At 52.1% G+C, this 12,615-nt stretch overlaps 1 protein-coding gene across 6 annotated transcripts in view; it reads right to left on the bottom strand.

Annotated features, from left to right (window-relative positions):
* Positions 1-229: 229 nt before the first annotated feature.
* Arfgap3 (ARF GTPase activating protein 3) overlaps positions 230-12,615 on the bottom strand; it is a 48,544-nt gene continuing 36,158 nt past the window's right edge. For 4 of the 6 annotated variants that reach the window (XM_029469986.2, XM_029469988.2, XM_021183534.3 and 1 more), the window contains exons 11-16: positions 12,420-12,563; positions 9,206-9,340; positions 7,298-7,421; positions 6,144-6,234; positions 2,409-2,530; positions 230-1,281 (exon numbers count right to left, since the gene is read on the bottom strand). In XM_029469986.2, coding sequence (XP_029325846.1) covers positions 1,264-1,281; positions 2,409-2,530; positions 6,144-6,234; positions 7,298-7,421; positions 9,206-9,340; positions 12,420-12,563 — 634 coding nt within the window. In that variant the 3' untranslated portion in view covers positions 230-1,263. The remainder of the gene's footprint in view (positions 1,282-2,408; positions 2,531-6,143; positions 6,235-7,297; positions 7,422-9,205; positions 9,341-12,419; positions 12,564-12,615) is intronic. The other 2 variants (XM_029469989.2, XM_021183537.3) reach the window with 1 other exon arrangement.

The following is a 12,615-nucleotide window of genomic DNA, read 5'->3' as shown; positions in this document are numbered from 1 at the left end:
AGGGCTCGCTCTGGATGGGGTCTGGACAGATTCCTCTGCCACTGAGTTAGTATTGATGCTACAGTGTGTGCCGCCATGCTGGCTCCAGTGTGCTGGGGAAGGCTGGCTGCCAGTGTCACCTGTAGGTACCATGGGTGTGACCAGCGAGTGGGAGCGGCAGTCACCCAGTGCCCGCTGTACAGTGATACGTTACAAAGGCTCTTGAGGAATGACAACACAGGCAACCGTCTGCTGTGCTGTGTATTATATTTAGAAGTCTACAAATCAGACCTTTTAAGAAAGTCACAAAATAGTCATCTGAAATCACATTTTTGGTTCATCAAATTCCAAATATATTTTACTGCGCTGAACAATATATTCTGGTGCTGTCTAAAACACAGCCAAATGACTTTATTGATTTACATCCACCCTGTAACTTTTGGAATATCAAGGACAAGGTAAAAAAATATTAACAAAACTACCCAATTATAATCGCCCTCTCCCTGGCTCTGAGCTTCGTCCTGAAGCCGCACTGCTGTCTTCTCAGCCTGAGCTCCTGGTACTGCTGACTTCTCTGAGTGTACTTGGGAGCCCTGGGATGGCCCCGATCTTCCTCTCACAGGGCAGCGACACCATGTTTATTCCCAGGTCGCAGTGAACACCCTTGGCATCATAGAAGCTCAGGTTGTTAAAAGAACTGACTGGGGGACACTTTTAAGAGTAGAGAATGTACAAAATAACTTACAGAGTGACAGATGGCTTTAAGTGTGTGTTGTGTGAAATCTTGTTGTGTGGGGACACACATGAAGCAATCTGTCAGCAAGGGGCTGGGCACTTCTGGTCTTGTTTTTGTTTTTGTTGTTTTGCTCCTTTGCAGTGAGAAGTAAGCGCTGGGGATTGATTTCCCTGGCCCAGCCAGCACCAGCTGGTGCCGTGGCCCTGAGCCCACAGTCCATGGATGCTCTCGTGGCTCCAGGTGAAGGCTCCCAGCCTGGAGAGAGGTGGGAGGAGCCTGCAGCTCGGGCTTCCGGTTCTTGGAACTAAAGATGCCCCAAAGATAAAGCAAGGACACAAGGAGCTAATTTAAACCAGAAATGAAAGCAAAATCCCACCTACATAGATATGGGGATGTCTCAAAGGAAACACGGACACTCAGAAATGTGCAGGTGCCTCGCCAACTAGTAGAGCCTGCCCGCAAAGCAGCTGGGGCGTCGGCGCAGCCAGATGTGGTCTCAGGTCCATCTGAAGTGGAGTTTTACCAGGTTGGACAGCCTGGCACCAGGATTAAGAGCCGTAGCGATCCTAAAGGGAACCAGACCAACATTAACTACCGATACACTGCATCTGTGTCCTGCCATGCACACACGGTGCGATTGCTATTGATGAAGGACACCTGGCTCTTGGCACTGGCCACAGTCTCTGCATAAAGAGCAGCTGAGTGGTGCCAGCACTGCCTCGGTCTCTCCATGGCCAGGAGGGCAAGTGGGGCCTGGAGACCTGCCCGGGATTACACCTTGTAAGGGGTGCCCAAGGCCTAGGGCTCCCAGGCTGGACTAAGGATTGCATAGTGAGACCCTGCTTCAAAGAAAATGCTGGGCACGGTGCCGTGTACCTTTAATCACAGCACTCAGGAGGCAGAGCCATGGAATCTCTACATAGTAAGCTGCAGGTCAGCCAAGACTACACAGAGAGACCCTGACTGGGGGGTGGGGGGTAAAACAAGACAGCAGAATGCTACAAGGGTTACCCCAGAACAGGGAGATAGTGGGTGGTGTCCACATCTTCTGTGGAGCCGAGAGATGGCTTTGTAGTTTAGAGCACTTGTTGCTCTTGCAGGAGAGCTGGGTTCAGTTCCCAGCACCCACATGGCAGCTCACAACCACCTATAACTACAGTTCTGGGGACTTAATCCCTTCTGTGAGGCCAGGCATGCATACATATGTACACACATGCAGGCAAAAACACTCATATCAATAAAACAAAATAAATGAATCTAAATTTTTTAAAACAGAATCTCCAGAAATATATGAATTCCAGTAGGAACTTAGAAAACACTGTCAGTGTTGGTGGCGCACGCCTTTAATCCTAGCACTCGGGAGGCAGCGGTAGGCGGATTTCTGAGTTCGAGGCCAGCCTGGTCTACAAAGTGAGTACCAGGACAGCCAGGGCTACACAGAGAAACCCTGTCTAGAAACAAACAAATAAACAAACAAAAAAGAAAACACTGTCCTGAGGCAGGGTCTCAGCCCAGACAACCCTTGAATTCATGATCTTCCTGCCTCAGCCCCCAGTGGCTGTGATATATAGACAATATTACAGTGTATTTCACCGTGCCAGGCTTTCATGATGCCTGGGTCACTCTGCAGCACAGCCCCCAGCCCCCAGCGGCAGCTCCAGGACCCCAGGAGCTCCAGCATTGCCTCACTCACCTGAATGGACGTCATGACCCCGTTGGCGAAGACAGAAAGTTTTCCAGCAACGGAGCGCACACCTTGCTTGAACTGCGCCATGTCCGGGGCATTGGGCAGCACGTTGGAGAGGTTGTAGTTTCCTGCACACAGAGAGATGTCAGCTTGGCCCTCTTCTAAGGGCATGTGCAGCCCAGTGAACCCACCCTACTCTCTTGCCTCCTTCCAGGCATCAGTTGTGTCCAGAGAGAGGGACCTTGCAGTAGGGCAGTGGCAAGTATTGGTCACAGCACACAGTTCCTTCAGCCACCACAGCAAGGGCAACAAGGGACTCTGTCCAGTGACTCTAAAGGCTCAAACTGGAATCAGGCATATCACCATGTCCAGCACTGGCCATGGGGTACTGGAGGTATTGGGAAGGGCAGCAGGCAGGCTCCATCCATTCTCTATACATTCGCTCATTCATTCAACAGACACATGCAAGGGCTCTGTCAAGTGCCAAGGGCACAGAAAAAGATGGGTGCTCCCCATGAAAGAACTGTTGTAGTCAGGTCACCAGGTGCCTCACCCCTGACGTTGAGTGAGGTACAAGCACGTAGAGGCCTGAGGTGTGTCCACAGGTTCAGGGCAGCCAGAGGGGAGAACTAGGGAGGTCAAAGGAGCCAAGCTGAAAGCTGGTGACTAGGCACAAGGACAGGACATTCGCCCAAGGACAGGGCTCTAGCACATGGGTTGAACTTCCAGAGAAGGGGGCATGGGGGCATGGGGGCAGCCAAGATGAGGGAAGGACAGAGCGCAAACAATCCGAAAGGCCTGGACCATGGGAGGGGCTGCAGACAAGGAGCCTGGGCGACATCCAGCACTCAGGGCTGCCCCTCCCCTTCTTTAACATTATGAGCCAAATTCTCAGAAGTGAGACCAATCAAGAGAAAAGCCTATGGCTTTACAAATGGCGAATGTCACAGGGTTCAAAACACGGGCAGGTACTTGTCTGAGACAGGCACTGCAGCCTCCGATGTGCTAATGTCATAGGTCAGTGAGTGAGCAAGAATCTGGCCCTCAGGGTGCTGCCACCTGAGAGCATGGGTAAGGAGCTTGCAGGCAAAGGCCTAAGAACACACTGAGCCCGGAGTTGCAGGCCCGCATGCCCACATGCTCACACAGGCTGCACGCCTGGCCCCTGAGCCAACTTTGCATGGAGGCAGCTCAGCAAGAGGGTGGTTCCGGATGTGGGGCCATATGTTATGTTACACTGGAACAATCTGTCCTTGAAAGAGACACTGGGGGGGGGGGGCAGTTGGGGAGATGGCTCTGTGGATAAAGAACTCATCAAGTGTGAGGAGGAGTTTGGATCATAGTGCATGACAGGCGTGGCAGCCCACCTGTAATTCCAGATTGAAGGGAGGAGACTGCAGATCTCCCAGAGCAACCTGCCAGTTAGACTAGTCTGATCTGTGAGCTCTGGGTTCAATTAAGAGACCTGCCTTAAAGAATGGAGAGTGGAGAGTGAAGGGGGAAGATTCCTACCAGTCTCTGTCTTCCACGTGCACAGGTGCACACACACACATACACACATACATACAACACACTCTTACATGCTAAAAGCACCAAGGGATAAGCGGGGAAGTGGGAAATAGCCTTTTCCTAACATGGCTGTCACAGTTTCCCCTACTCTCGAATCTGTGGCCCTGAGCACTCTATCCTTCCCACACAGGGCCCAGACCACAGCCCACACACTCCCTGGCCCTGCTGTGCTGGTGGCTCTGATGATCTCCGCGCTTCCCACTCAGTCTTTCAACCTTCTCTGCCAGGGATCAGCCCTGAGTACCATGCACGATGTCTAGTCACGCCTCATAGAGCATCTACTTCCCAGGAAGCACATACATGGGCCATGAACCCCAGCCTGCTTGATCTGACCCCTGCTAGTGATGGGGATGAGGCCACACAGACCTGCTTCCAACACTAGCATAGACTCTTTGCAGCCATGCATGCATGCCAAATGAGGAGTACTTAGCAGGCAGATCTCCGAGTTCGAGGCCGGCCTGGTCTATAGAATGAGTAGTCCTCTGTAAGGCTATCCAGCAGCTAGGAGGCGGGGTAAGGGGGTTCAGGCAGGCAGCCACAACAGTCCCACCTACCTGAGCTCAGTAGAGGGGCAAGCTCTGCTCAAGGCAGACAGCTAGCCATAGTCGCCATAGTCGCCAGAGTTGCCACAGTCAGGGGTGGCCTGGCGTCCTAGGGAGTACCTCACAATACCCTGAGTTGCTATGGGCCCAGGATCAGAGTTCAGTGGACCTTTGTTCTGTGGTTGGGGCAGGAGGAAGTCTGAGCTGGCCTGAGCTCTGTAACCATGTGCAGGGCAGAAGGGTGTGTTCCCTTCAAAGAGCTCTCTCGTTTTTTTCTTTTCTTCTTTTTGTTTTGTTTTGCTTTGTTTTTATAACAATAATGTTTTGGAGTAAATGTTCCAGGAAATTCTTTAGAAAAGCATTCAGAGACTTCAACAGCCTTGGTCTTGGGACTGAGCTGTCTGACTGGCTCTGATACTGCCAGGGCAGGCGCTCTGCCGGGAGACCTTGAGGAGGCTGAGTGCCTTTGTGCCAGGGTCACATCTCAGCAGGAAGCTGGCCTGACAGAAGGCTAGGATGTGAGGGTCAGACTGAAGCCAGGAGTCAGGGTGGCTTTAGCTAAAGCTTCACTGGGCAGTGACTGACCAAGAACAGCAGCCTCTGCCCTGTCAGGCACCAGCCTGCAGCCACCTTGCCAGCACACTGCAGCCTAGAATGGCTCTCCTGGCTTAAGCCCAGGAAGCTGGTTAGTGCTGCTGTATCTAAGGCCCAAACCTCCACACAGAAAGTGCCAGAGAATCGAGACTACCCTACTCCTCCTCTGTGGAAGCTGCTTCCAATCCACATGTCTGATCCACATGTCTGACAGATGGTGTGGTTACCCTACACAGGATGGTTACCCTACACAGATGCTCAGGCCTTCTGCACACCAAAGCCAGTCAGGTTGTGAAGTGTGCAATCCAGCGTACAGAGAGCACTCAGCCTGCAACGCTGGTGCCTGAGATCTCTTCCTCTTAGTTCTTTTCCTGAAACGACCTCAAAGGCTGCTGCCATTTCACGCTCGCCCTGTGGCCTGGTGGGCTGTGCGCGGTGTTCATGCAGGCCTTCTGGGATAGGGGGTACAGAGGTCAATGCAGAAGGCACAGCTCTGTCCAGACAGTGAAGGGCTTACTCTGAGCTCCTGGGTGGACTCCAGCCCGGGGATGACCAGACGCCCCGTGCAGAGATGTAGCAGGCAATGCAGCCAGGCCCTTCCTCTCCGCCTGTCCATTCCCAAGCTGTACCGAGTCTTTTTCAGAGTTACTCACTCCTTCCTACCTGTGCGTCCTGAGGGCTCAGGGCCTGTGAGGTGGCTCCTGGGACTCACTCCAGGACTGATACTGTACACAGTATCTCAGGTCAACCACTCCACAGGCAGGAGACAGAGGCCAACTAGCCAGTGGCTGGCATCTCACAGGTCACAGGAACCCCTGCCACCTCTATGAACAATGACCTTGATACTAAGTTGCCAAATGACAGGGGCACTGTGGCATAAACGGCAAGACTTCCATCTCAGGGGACACCTCAGCTCTCGTTGCTCACATAGGGACAAGGCGTAGGGTACTAGGTGTGGAATCTTGGGAAGGGAAGGTCCTATGGGGATGCGTGCGCTGGGGCTGTGGATGTCCTGGAGCCCTGGTGAGCCTCTCACCTGCAGTCTGCTTCCTCTGCTCATCAAAAAGATCTGCAGAGCTTATGGAGGAGCTGGTGGAGAGCCTCTCCAGCCGCGCCCGGGTTTCGAACTAGGCAGAAATAGAGGCAGAGTCAGACTCCAAGAACTGCTGAAGAGAGATGGGGGTGGGCTTGTTCCCTTGGTTCTCCACCTCCCAGGTCACCCCAAGCCAGGGCCTGGAGATGATGGAGGTCACAGGTGGGTAGGGCAACATCCCACATCACTGTCATTATGATCAGTATGAGGGGCAGCCAGAGTTCACACACTGCTCTCGCTATTCCTTAGAAATGCCCACACCACTTAGCACATCAATTTGAATGGCTTCAAGGGTGTATGTGTGTGGGTGTGTATGTGTGTGTATATATGTGTATACGTGTATGTGTGTGTATGCATGTATATGTGTGTATGTGTGTATGTGAGTGTATATATGTGTGTGTGTATGTGTATGTATGTGTATGTGCATGCATGTATATGTGTGTATGTACGTGTGTGCATGTGTGTATGTGTGTGTATATATGTGTGTGTGTGTATATCTATGTGTGTGGGTGTGGGGTGGTACTGATATTGGAACCCCACACTTGCTTTCAGTATGTTAGGCAAGTGCTCTTCCAAGACTTGCCCTTCGGCCTATCAGTTTTAAGTGTTGGAGGAATCCCTTTGGCCATGAGGCCTCTGCTCTGAGACAAACCAGCACCCCAGGGAACAAATGAGCAGTCAGAGTTCAGATCCCCACCCCAACTACCACTCCCTGCATTTGAGCACTGGAGGAAAAGGAAGAGGGCTTAGCTTCAGCTTAGCCAGACTCCTGAGACAGGACAGCTGGGCAACGCAGCATCTGCCCACAACACATCCAGGCTGCATTTCACTGTGGCTAAGCTGATGAAAAGCAACTGCTGCCACATAAAAACCTCCTAAGTTTACTCAAAAGCCACTGGCTGATGCTGTTTTCTCTAGAGAGGTAGGACAGCAATGAGCTGGGGTCCCTGACTCCTCAGTCTCTCGGGTGCCTCAGGCAGGCCTGGGAGTCTCTGGCCAGGTCCCTTCTCTCTCAGCAGCCTGTCCTCACACGGTCCCCACAGCGAAGCTTCCTTCCTGGTTCTCATGGTCACTGTAGGAGCTCTCTGTGCTCTTACATCTGTCTGGGCTTGAATTCCAAAGTACATGTCTGAGGAGATGGCCTTGACGTTGCCAAACTTCTTCTGGGCTTCATCTGTGCTGCCAATGGGCTCATATTCTGGCTTCCGGCGAGCACTGGGCCTACAGAAAACACAGCAAGCTGTGGTAAAGCAAACTCAGTTCACACTTCCACTAGTATGGAGTCCTGCAACTCAGCTATGTTAGAAAACACTACACTGAGTGCACAAGGACAAATCTATCACACAGCGTATAAACTGCATGGGGCTAACAGGGACATCCCAGTTATGGGGCAACCTCAGGTTCCATGTGTAAAGTCCCTTGTGTGGACAATAAATGATGGCCTCCTGCCATCAACTGTAGAGGAAGCTCTTCAGCAGGTGAGCTGTGGGGACCACCCCAACCTGAGACTCTGCAGTCAGGTGACAGAGTTCAGAGCCAGATGGGCAAAGGCAGTTATGGGACAAATAGTCCACACAGCGTCTTCCTGCACAGGACAATCAAAAACCAAACGGGCAGTGGCCTGTGGCTGAAGACAGAGCAAGGAACTTGGGGGCGACAGAATGCCCTGTGCCTTGTTCTTGATGGTCACTACACAGCCATATGTTAGTTGAAATTATGAGAACTGAATCGGTGCTAATGTGGTGGCATGAGCTGTAATCTGAGGCAGAGGCAGGAGGATGCCAATTTTGAGGCTAGCCTGGGCAACTCTGTGAAACACTGCCTCAAAATAAAGCATACAATTAAATTGAAGAGGGCACAAGTATAGTTCAGTACAGTGTGGTTGGCAAGCAGGCGTCAGGCGCTGGGTTTTATCCACTACACCCTCTGGCCTCCAGATATCAGTCCCCCACATATACACCCATGCCCACATATTCTTAGCCCCACACATACATATGCAGGTATACACATCTCCATACATATATGCCCAGGACCACACACACAGACACAGCTCCCTGGCCCACATGTGTATATTATACATATATGCCCAGGACCACACACACAGACACAGCTCCCTGGCCCACATGTATATATTATACATATATGCCCAGGACCACACACACAGACACAGCTCCCTGGCCCACATGTGTATATTATACATATATGCCCAGGACCACACACACAGACACAGCTCCCTGGCCCACATGTGTATATTATACATATATGCCCGGGACCACACACACAGACACAGCTCCCTGGCCCACATGTATATATTATACATATATGCCCGGGACCACACACACAGACACAGCTCCCTGGCCCACATGTGTATATTATACATATATGCCCAGGACCACACACACAGACACAGCTCCCTGGCCCACATGTGTATATTATACGTATATGCCCGGGACCACACACACAGACACAGCTCCCTGGCCCACATGTGTATATTATACATATATGCCCAGGACCACACACACAGACACAGCTCCCTGGCCCACATGTGTATATTATACGTATATGCCCGGGACCACACACACAGACACAGCTCCCTGGCCCACATGTATATATTATACGTATATGCCCGGGACCACACACACAGACACAGCTCCCTGGCCCACATGTATATATTATACGTATATGCCCGGGACCACACACACAGACACAGCTCCCTGGCCCACATGTATATATTATACGTATATGCCCAGAAACAAAGACCAGACCACAGATCTGTTTCCTAGGGAAGGGGGCCCTTCAAATGGGGGAAGGTGACTCATCCATGAGGCTGCTCACTGACCCACGGACTGAGAACCCCTAGGGAACTTTCTAACAGCCACAGGTGTTTCTGACACGTGCTCCCAATGCACAGTCACATTCTAAAGGAGCACAGGACACGCATGACACAGGCATCGCCCACTGGTCCTGGGACGGAGGCACCCAGCTCCCCAACCTGCAGCTCCCACCTGTCTGAAGAGCTGGTGCTTCTCATGGCGGACTCGGGGTCTCTGCTGCTGTCTTTCTTCCAGTAGGAATCGGCCCCGTCATCCCAGCTAGAGAAGTTGCTGCTTCTTAACTCCATGGGGTCGTCAAAGTACCTGCTGGAGAGGGAGGAACAGTGACGGGGAGCACTTATGGATGCCGTCCCTATTGGGGTCTCTTGCTTCTGGGTATGGGGGACCTAGCTTCCTTGCCCAGTCATGTGCTGAAGGGCAGCCGTGACAGACACTAGGTTGGCCAATGAACATGAGCTGACACGAGGCATTCCTTTTAAGGTCTTCTCAGCAGCTGGGGTGCAGCCAACCACGCTGAGGGCTTCAGGGAAGAGGCACAGCCTTCCTCTGCTGCAGCCTCAGGCTGCTGAGACCTCCGTCCCCTTGGACAGTTGCAATGTCCTGTGGCATAGCTAAGAAGAGGTTGGTTGGTCCCTCAGATAGGGAGGAGCTGAGATAGTCAGGTTCTTGTCAACAGTGAAACTCTTGGGCTTAGTGTTGAGGAGATCAGCACAATGCCAGGGCCGGAACATTCTCCACCTACTGAGTAGGAAAACCGTCTGGCCTGCAGAGCACTCGGTGCCTTTAAATTGCAAAAGAAGATGCCACTTGCTCTGAGCAGTCCACACATGGGGTCTTTCCTACTCCTCATTCACTCACAAGGGACTCTCTGCTCTGGTAACCTATGGGGGATCCCCAGTCACCCACAGACAATGCTCTATGCCAGCCAGTCTGCCCAGGCATCAGTCTCATGCCAGGACCCAGCAGCTCTCCCCACCACTGACCTTCACCCAGCATGGGCTTTGATTTCTGGGCCCTTCTTCTCCATGAGTTTTTCCTTCATGTTGGCCCTCACCCTGCACCTTCCTCCCCTCTGAACGCACCCCTGCAGTTCCTGTCAAAGCCCCTAACAGCACATTGCCCTGCTGTCTGTCACATCCCCCACCAAAAGCCATTTGGACTCCATGGGGCTCAGAAAGACAGTCGTTCTCATTATTCTGAATGCACTACTACAATAACGCATCATTTCCAGTCTGGAAAGAATGGAACTCACTACGAGCACCATGCAAGGATATGTCCCCCTTGCTTAATAGAAACAGCAGCACTCTTCCATAATTCACAATATGCAAGTTCTAATGGCTGATGAATAATTTGGAAGCAGTAAAAGCACTCTGTGGCACAGATATGCTGCCTTTCAGAGTGTGTCTGCTTCACCTCTGGTGCCAAAGCACCTCCCTCAACCCTGCTATGTCACTGTGGTCATCAAGGGAACTGTGGGATTCTGTCCCTAGACAACCCACAGCTCACCATCCACACGGCACCAAAATCTCTCTGCTCTACGCCATTTACCCCCAGGTTTCAAACTGAAATGGGTCCCTGGCACAGCGGCACTTTGTGGCTGACCCTTCTGATTGAGCCAAGGAAGAGAGAGGTTTCTGGAGGCTCCAAGGCATATATAAAGGTTGACCCTGAACACAGACAGTATCATGTTATAGGGCCTGCACAGGTCAGTCCAGTGCCCTTCAGCCCAGCTCACCACCCATCCAACATCGAAGTTTCTCTGTTCTACATCTGAACACCATTTGCCCTCAGGTTTCACACTGAGGAGCTGACCCTGGCAGAGGCTTTTAAGCCTTTGGCACTGACCCTTTTGAATGAGTCAAGATGTTTCTGAAGGCTCCAAGGCTCGAGTTCCTCTGTGACCTGAGACTGTGGTGATGGGAAATGTTCCTCTCAGCTGGAGACCGTACCCAGAACCCCTTCTCTCACCAGCCCTGCTAGCCAAGCCAAGAACTGGCTCTCTATGAAAGTGCCTCTGCCTCTTTCTACACCACCGTCCACAGGCATCACTACGGAGCAGGGAAGTCACCGAGGTGGGGAGAGGCGAGGCTCCTCAGACCCAGTCCTGTCCTCGTTAAAACCAAACGTGAAACGGTCTCATGTGTGGTTTCCAGGCTGATCACAAACTTGAATTTCTCCTCATGAGATGTACTTCCTTTTTCTCAGCTGGCACTGTATAGACAGAGCCATGTATGCTGCTGAGGCATAGGCAGGTTAGAGAGGGGCAGGCAGCCTCTGGCCAGGCCAACAAGGAGCCATGGACCTGCCAGCTACCTTTCTAAAATATTGAGACTCAAGTAACTTTGAGCTGTGCTTAAAATCAGGGAAAGAGCTGTCTGTGAAGTGCACAGGAGCCTGGATAGGAAAGTGAACCCTTTCACAGTTGGTGAAAGATACCATAACCTAGGACGGTTCTACCAATCAGTGTCTGCTGGCCCTATGACACCAGGATGGCTGTGTGACTGTGGCAGCACGGTCACTGATAGAGGTGTCCTATCCTCACCAACTCTGGCTGTGAAAGGGTCTTGCATTGTTAATGCACCGCCCAGCTGCCCAGTCACAGAGCCACATGCCTGGCCGAGTTCACAGGCTACAGGAGAAGCCAGACAGCAGAAGAGCCTTGTACTCTGCAGTGCCTCAGCTCTCCCTATGGATCCCGAAAGGCAGGCACCACCAGGACTCTTCGCTCAGACAAGGAAGCTGCAGCATGGAGCACTTTAGTGACTGTTGGTCATTGCTATGTGGTTGCTATGGCATGGCCAGCACTCAACCCGGCTCCAGCTTTCTGTTCCTACATGCTATGCCAAAACCATCCCAATTTCCTGTAAAGTCAGCTTCTGGGTGACCCTGACAACACGACTCTATTCAAGTTGACACTTGTCCTCAACCGCAATCAGCCTTATGCCAGTCACAGGTTTTGCCCAAGCATACTGTAGACACAAAAGGACAGGACCAGGCTGTCCTAGTTCCATGGGTTCCCCTCAGAACAGTCATGGCTTTCATGAATCATATATAAATGCCATTCATACTGGATTTGATGGCAGCTTCCAGAAGCCAGTGGTCTACCACAGAAGCTGCTGAGGGTCGGGGTGTACTCCAGCCCTTGCCCTGGAGACAGGCCTCTTCACTTCTCACAGTACACAGCACACCTTGCCTATCTCTAATTTTTAGCCCTCAGTTTTTAACTGTATCAACAAACATTTTCCTAGCTGTAAGCACGGCTCCCTACACTGTATCCCCAGCCTTTGTTCCGGCGGCACACAGACGCTTGTCAGCCAGAGCTCTCAGATGGTGCCAGGCACCGGTCTGTCCTGGCTCCCAAGGCCGATCCCTAACACCCCCATACCTGCTGCTCTGCTCAGACCACTTGGAGCTGGAGCTGAAGTACGAGTCCTCTGGGTCCTCCTGGTACTTCCTCCTCGGCTTTGCCAGTGTGGGCGACTCCTGCTCAATGGTCTGCATGTCTGAAGTCACCGAGTGCGAGATGCCACTTGAAAGGACAGAATAAAACAGGAATGATTACATCACTGGCTTCCTAAAGG

Source organism: Mus caroli, unplaced genomic scaffold, assembly GCF_978045245.1.
Source record: "Mus caroli unplaced genomic scaffold, Mus_caroli_1 scaffold_16, whole genome shotgun sequence".
NCBI lineage: Eukaryota > Metazoa > Chordata > Mammalia > Rodentia > Muridae > Mus > Mus caroli.
The sequence above is the reverse complement of the archived record's forward strand: the minus strand, read 5'-3'. Positions and strand labels throughout refer to the sequence as shown.